Here is a 7,216-nt window from a genome sequence, read left to right as displayed (position 1 = left end):
AAGAAGTATGATAATTTAGACAAAATGTTCAAGGCTATGAAAAAATAAATAGCAAAAATGATCGCTTAAAGATTAGACACACAAAATACAGAGCTTCTTTTTGCACTTATCAAAAAAGGAGAATATTTTATATATGCAGGACATACAGCAATGAAACAAGCTTAAAAGTACCACCATCAAAGAAGACATGGACAATATAATAGAGAAAAAAATGCTGCCATCAGGATGACTTAAACATAAGGAATCTATCACCTTTTCCAACAAAAGATACCTCTCTGCTACAAACTTTCCCCCAATTTATATTGAGTCAGTGCTTTAACATTTTTTCACCTGAAATGAGCCTGAGTTTGACAAATGGTGCTGCAGCAGAAAAGTCATTGTTCAGAAATTGCTGTCTTCCAGTGTCTGTTTTTAATCAAGTGGGAAATAGAAATAAGGAAGGAGAGAAGTCTACTTGGAACTTGCTGAGTCTCTGGATGGGAAGCATTGATGCACCTCCCATGGAAACCACTGGAGTTCTATCCAATTGTAAATACCAATAAATCACCACACATTCCACATTCTTCTTTTTTGACATTTTTATTAATCAAAGACAGGACGACTTCCGTATTTCAAGTGATGGGAGAGATCCCAGGACACTTTCATAGCTACAATATGCTCAACCAAAAGGTACATTTTGGAATACATTGGGGATTTGGAACAACACCCTTGTTCACCCTTGTGACTGGTGAACTGGTGTCACAAGTGTCAAGACCACAAGCAAGAGTCCTCAGGAAGAGGGTATCTCATTGGCAATGGACACAACTCTGGCAGGGATAGCTTCAGCTCCAGAAGAAGAAAAAGGAGGATCTGGCATCCCACCTGACTGAGAGGGTCCCCAGGTACCAGAGATGTCCCAAGGTATGTCTCCACCACAGCAAGTATTTCAGTATATGACCCCTCACACCTACAGATGGAGCAGGTTTTATTCATGCTATATAAATACACACCTATACTGTGCATTGGCATTTATGGAAAGAAAGTTCTGCAAGATTTTAATATTCTTAGGTGGAAGCTTGAAGGGTTAAGTTTACATGTCACTGTTTTCAACAAAACTCAAAAGCTAGTGGGGAAGTAACCTACATGTGCCATTTCAACTCCTTAGCATATTATAATTGATTTTCAGTATACCAATAAATACTCAGTGCAAAGCACATGCTCACTTAAAATCCTAAGCCTGGATAATGTATGAGGAATATCAAAAAAGAAGTTATCACATGTTGTCTACATGCTCACAGAAATATATATATTAAAAAAAAAAAAAAAAAAAAAAAGGAAAAGTGTTTCTCACTTGTAACAGTATTTTGGTTTTGGTTTAAGAAATGTAGATGCTTTCACCCAAAATAACAGCACTTGACAAGGTTATATCATTGGCTTGTAGAAAAAAAACACAAACGTACAGTGATGGGAACAAAGTGTTTACATGATTTGAAACTGAATATTTCCATATTCATCACAAAGACTGCAGCAAGGTACACTTATGATCCAACACATCTTGTGTTGAGGGCAAATCTACTGCTTGGCTTGTGACAAGGAGGATCCAAAGCAAAACAAATCAAAACCCACAGAAATGCCAACCAAAAATAATGACAGTTTATGGGACAGGAAAAAAATGACAATTCACAGCAGAAAAGTTGCAGTGTTCCTTCTCCTTCACATCACCCACTGGAGTTTGCCCAGGTTCTCCACAAGATAACACCACAAGTGCTGATCTTCCCCATGAACAGGGGAACAGATCAAAACAGATGGTAACAACACACATCTCCTTCCCATTAATGGAGATTTAACAGACAGAACCCTGGGAAACAACTTAAAATTACACGGGAATGTTTCTGCCTACGGATAGGAGCTGAAAATATGCAATATAGAAAAGAGTTAATGGTTTTGTGTAACTTCATCTTGAAAGGGCAGCTTACAAACCAGGATTATTACAGGAGCATCCATAACATGGCCATTACAGAAGCAATACTGAAGGCTGCTTTGTTAACCCCAGTAATCGCACTCTCATTGCACAGATCGTGTTGGCAGCAAAAGAATTCAAAATTATCCAACAGGAAGGAATCAGCAATTTCATTCACACTGCACTGGGATGCCTTCCAGCAGGAGAAAGTTCTCAATTTACCTATGGAACAAAAAAAATTAAACAGATTAAGAGAGTACTGACAGTAACACCATTTTTGGTAGGGAGAGAGAAGCAATGCTTAGACTGCCACTGTTAGAGAATAAAACAGTAAGGAGAAGGCAAAGCTTAGTCTGTGACAGGGCCCGTGGTATAAACACAGAAATTGGATGGAGGCCTTATGGTCTGTGTTGCCATGGCATCAGGGGCAGTGGAGGGAGGCAGAAGCTGCATGGTCTGGTTCTTTGACCCCACACTCAGAAAGGTGTTGCACAAACCTCCTAGTAAGAAATATTGTGTACAAAAAGTGGAATATCTGATCACAGTCCCACCCACAGTGCTTTGCACAGCAGCGGCTAATAAGATATAAAATGTACTCCCAAATTTCATAGCAAACTGGGAATGACAATTTGTCATGAAATTTCAAGGACAGATCACTGGGCTTGGCCTCTCAGGAGTGTCCCCAGGAGGGACACTTTTTGTAAAGTCTTGTGTCCCGTAGTTCATGGGCCATTTGTGCCCTCAGCCTCAGCCCTATAGTTTTGTTTTTGCCACAGCCATGTACTTGCTTTTTTTATTTCAAGTGTTTAGAAGCTTCCAAATTTGCTTCCACTAGGAATTTAGCGGTGTGTACCCAATTCACTCACTGGGAAATACAGGGTGGAGCTTGAGTAGTACCTGGCATCACCAGCCAGCTCAGCCTGCATAGAATCATCATAGAATCATTTAGGTTAAACAAGACCTCTGAGATCATCAAGTCAAATCTTTGACCCAGCACTGCCAAGCTCTCCACTAGCCCATGTCCCCAGGTGCCACATCCACATGGCTTTTAAATCCCTCCAGGGATGGGGACTCTAGCACTGCCCTGAGCAGCCTAGGCAAGCACTTGACAAGGCTCTCTGAAAAATGTGCAGAAGACAGAGCCAGAAGAGTGGATAAGGGTGGTAAAACACTGGCACAGATTGTCCAGAGGGGTGATGGATGTCCCATCCCTGGAAACATTCAAGGCCAAACTGAGCAACCTGATCTAGTTAAAGATGTCTTTCCTGAGATATGAATCACTTCACCCTCAGGAAAAGAGAATTTATTTTAATAGTGTCAATTCATAAATGACTGAGCCATTTATCTGCATCTTTATTTTGTGGGCTAGGCATCCTTTATCTGTTTACAAAGAATAAGAAGTTGTATTTTAAATTCAATGTCTTATTTTTTTTTCAAGCTCCCTTGTGTGTGTTTTTGTTTATTTGTTTGCTTATTTTTTAAATCTGTATATACAGCTATCTATGTACATGCTTGTACAGCTACAACTCCCCGATCTAAATCACACATTATGGCTTGGATATAAGTACAACCTTCAAGAGTATTTGCAAGCTCCTTTTGAGTGAGGCTGAGAAATGCATGCTAGGGCCAGATTAGAGGTAATGAAAGCTGATCCAAGTGGGTTTATTTTAGGTCTGTGGGACACTGTACATACCAAATTTCAACTGCAAGCAAGTGTCTTCAGTCGTTAAGCAGGTGCTGTTGGTCCTGCACACAGTAGGGCTGTTGTCACAGTGGTAACATCTTAAGGTATAACCTAAGACAACAAGGGTTTATCTTCACTGAGTAATAAACTACTGAGACAGCAGCAGCACCATTAAAAAGAAAAAAAAAAAAAAAAAAGAATAATCACTTATCTGCATCTAATTGTCACGAAACATATGCCTGGTTATTAAGCTCAAGACTTCAGCTAAAACTGTTAAACTCAAGACTTTAGTTAAAATTGACAAGCTTATGTCAGTGTACCAATTGAGGCTGGAAATTTTGATAGGCACATCTTGAAGCATGTATTTATGTCACTTTTAAAAACACTTACCATTATCTGCCTGCAGAGCAAGATATTAAATGTTGAAGACTGCCTTTTCCAGGCAATGGCAGATACAGCTGAGTTTTATTCTATCAATTTTTTAAATTCCCTCTCCTTTCCCTCTCCCCATACTACACACTGGTTTCCAATTCACACAAGAAGAATCCCACTTCCTAGCAGCAAAATACCAGTTTTCCGTTGTGTTAAGCAGTACCACATCCTGACCCCAATTCTCTCTCCTGACCCAAGACAATCAGAACAGAATCTGAGCCCTGCTTTGATGGTTACTGACATTCCCCACAGTGGTATTAAATAATCTAGGCCTTTCTCACTCTTTTTCCTCCCTCTGGCATTTTTTCCATGATTTTCTCAGCCTCTGTCATAACATGAAACCACATAGTCCCTCTCTTCTACTCACCAGAGCCACAAAAAGCAATCAGAACAATGCAGGTGGTCAGCAGGATGCAGTTCATATTGGTCATGCTTCTTGCCTAATTTGAGGGCATAAAGAGGAATTACAAGTTTATTCTACTTAGAAACAAAGTGCCCGTTGATGAACTGAGGCTTCAAGACTTGTTTTAGTATGAAACTGAAAGCACTGTCCAGGAAAAACAGGGAAACACAAGAGAGAAAAATGACTGCACCTTCCAAGGCAGGATTTTTATTCTGAGAACAGGATTTTTATTCTCAGAACTGATATTTGAGCCCTGACAGGCTCAGATGGGTCTCCTCTCTCCTCTCTGATTACACCATTCAACAGGCCTCCCAATTTCTCACAGTTCCAAATGCACCTAACAAAACGAAAGGTCTCAAATGCTTTTTCTCTTTCAGCAATTCCCCAGTAACCCTGGAGCCAGACTGCTCTCCTTTCTCCTCTCTCATGGGGTTGCAAGAGGTTTGGCTGCTCTACAGGAGGTTTTGCCTCTCCCAAAAATTTGTCCCTCTCACTGAGGGACTGACACGGGCAATAACTCACCAAGTGCCTGCAGCAGTGGCTCAGGTCACCATGGCTGCTGCAATCTGTAGGCAGCAGCCTGAGATGGGAAGGTCAGGAATTTTTAAAACATAGGCAGCTCCAAAGCAGGAGTTCACAGACAGATTTCTGCACACTGAGCTACAATCACAGCTCCTACGAAAAAACCTCTGCTATTGCAGAGTAGGATATTCCAAGGAGGCATCAAGCAGACATAGCAAGGAGAGAGGGAACATCCTTGTGCTAGGAGGACATGATTTGTGTTTGTCTTTGAAGCCCAAGGGACATTCAATGTTCCAAAATATTAAAAATATTCAGATAAAAAATTTTACATCCGATAAAACTGTAGTGAAACAGTGTCATTGCTCTTAATTCTGCCTGCAGCTGTAATATTTTAGCATGACAGACCTTAACTCTGTTAAGATGGAGCTTTTTCCTCCCAGGACAGTGACTGTGGACTTAAAAAGATGGGTTCACAGCAAAAAAGTATTTAAATGCCTCTCAACCCTAAGTCTAGTTAATTTTTCTACTGACAAAAAACCCAAACCTATCCAAAAGAACTTTAGGAAACCCCATCCAATGACTAAAAAACCCAACCTGCTCTCTTTTTTCTTCTCTCTGTATGACTTACTATTGAGCTGAGGGGAAAACATAAAAAATAAAACCATAATGTTCAAGATGAGCTTATTTTCTGGGTGTAAACAACTTTGCAAGAAGCCTTTCAAGGCCAGAGGCTCGACCCACAGTGACGTGGATCTACAGGAGCACTGTTAAGTGTGGTGGATACAGCAGGGGCCCTTCTGGGCAGCAAACAGAATCACCCTGGGAATCTCTCCATCTTCCAGGAGTCCTCAGTCACCCATGTGTTGGCAGACAAAAACAGCTTTGCCTTTTAGCAACATCAAGTCATGACCAGCATAAATGTAAGGCAGATGAATAAAAATCCTCAAAGCCAACCAAACCAAAAAATTCAATGCATCTATTTTTGGGAAAATGGGTAATTGTTCTTGTGTGAGACATCCGGAAATTCAGACCTTTGAAAAATAATTACTATATATATAAACAGCAATTCTCAACATAGCTTAAAAGAAATGAAAGCAGAAAACATCTCCTAGACCGAATTTTCTAAATTAGTCTTATAAGTCAAGCATCCGACCCATCTCAATGACAAGAAACAGCAACTGCTACAGCACGGAAGGCTCAGCGCCCGGTTGTGAAACAGAATTTCTCTGCAGTCCCACCTGGGAGAAGGCAGGCGGACAAGACCTGCTGCTGCTGTCATCGCAAATGACAGCACGGGGGGAAAGGGGAAGGGACAGGGCGAAGGGGACCCCGAGCCGCATCCCTGCGGGGAGCGGCTCACCGTGTCCCGTGCCCGGCCGCGGCGGGGCAGGTGCCGCTGCCTCCTGGCCGCGTTCCACCACCGTGCGCGGCCGCTCCGTCCCTCGGCCCCGCGCAGCGCAGCGCAGCGCACTGCGGTGCGGCCGCCGTGACTCAGGGCACGGCCAGAGCACACCTGCCCCGGGCCAAGCACACAATTCTACACAAACGCTGCCCCCCGCTCCTCGCAGCTCCCGGGAAAAGCCGCCTTTCTCTCCGCTTTCTGCCCCCTTCTCTCCCCCACAGCGGGGACCGGCGCGCTCCCCCCGCCGCCACCGCTTGGCCTCGCCGGGCCCCCGGCGCTGCCGCCGCTGCTCCGGGCTCGTCCCGCTCACCTTGCCCGGGCAAATCCTGGCGTGTGCGGGGAACGGGGTGCGATGCTGCCTTTGCCGGTGCTGCCTCTCCTGGCGGTGCCGCCCCCGGGGCGGGGCGGGGATGAGGCCGGCAGCCGCTGACGGAGCCGAAAGCGGCAGAAGCGCTATCTCAGGCCGGACGGGCCGAGGTACCTGTGCGCTCCCTGCTCCCGCCGGCCGGGAAGGCTTCCAGGAACGCTTCCAGGAACGCGTGTGCCACCCTCACTCACGAGTCATGTGGCCATGCTTGTGGCCATCGCCACTTTGGTTAAATCCTGGGGTGGTTTGGGTTGGAAGGGAACTTCAAGGTAATTACTTTCCTGCCATGGGCAGGGACACCTTCCACTCGCCCGGGTTGCTCCAACCATCCAACCTGGCCTTGAACACTTCAGGAATGGGGCAGCCACAGCTTCTGTGGGAAACCTGTGTCGGGGCCTCACCCTGCTCTGATTAAATAATTTCTTCTCAATATCCCATTTAAACCTACCCCCATCACTTAAAATCTA

At 44.2% G+C, this 7,216-nt stretch overlaps 1 protein-coding gene across 2 annotated transcripts; it reads right to left on the bottom strand.

Moving 5' to 3' along the window:
* Window positions 1-543: 543 nt before the first annotated feature.
* Window positions 544-6,825, bottom strand: CD59 (CD59 molecule (CD59 blood group)). Of its 2 annotated transcripts, none has more exons than XM_058839302.1 (4): window positions 6,693-6,825; window positions 4,423-4,495; window positions 3,633-3,734; window positions 544-2,161 (listed from the first exon to the last, which is right to left on the bottom strand). In XM_058839302.1, the coding sequence occupies exons 2-4, from the start codon at window positions 4,484-4,486 to the stop codon at window positions 1,968-1,970; spliced, it is 360 nt and encodes a 119-aa protein (XP_058695285.1). In that variant the 5' UTR covers window positions 4,487-4,495; window positions 6,693-6,825; the 3' UTR covers window positions 544-1,967. The 2 variants fall into 2 exon arrangements, with proteins under 2 accessions (XP_058695285.1, XP_058695293.1); XM_058839310.1 differs by lacking the exon at window positions 6,693-6,825 and adding an exon at window positions 5,722-6,664.
* Between the last annotated feature and the right edge of the window lie 391 nt (window positions 6,826-7,216).

This window comes from Poecile atricapillus, chromosome 1 (genome assembly GCF_030490865.1).
Source record: "Poecile atricapillus isolate bPoeAtr1 chromosome 1, bPoeAtr1.hap1, whole genome shotgun sequence".
NCBI classification, from domain to species: domain Eukaryota; kingdom Metazoa; phylum Chordata; class Aves; order Passeriformes; family Paridae; genus Poecile; species Poecile atricapillus.
Note: the sequence above shows the minus strand (reverse complement) of the source record. Positions and strands in the feature narration are given on the sequence as shown.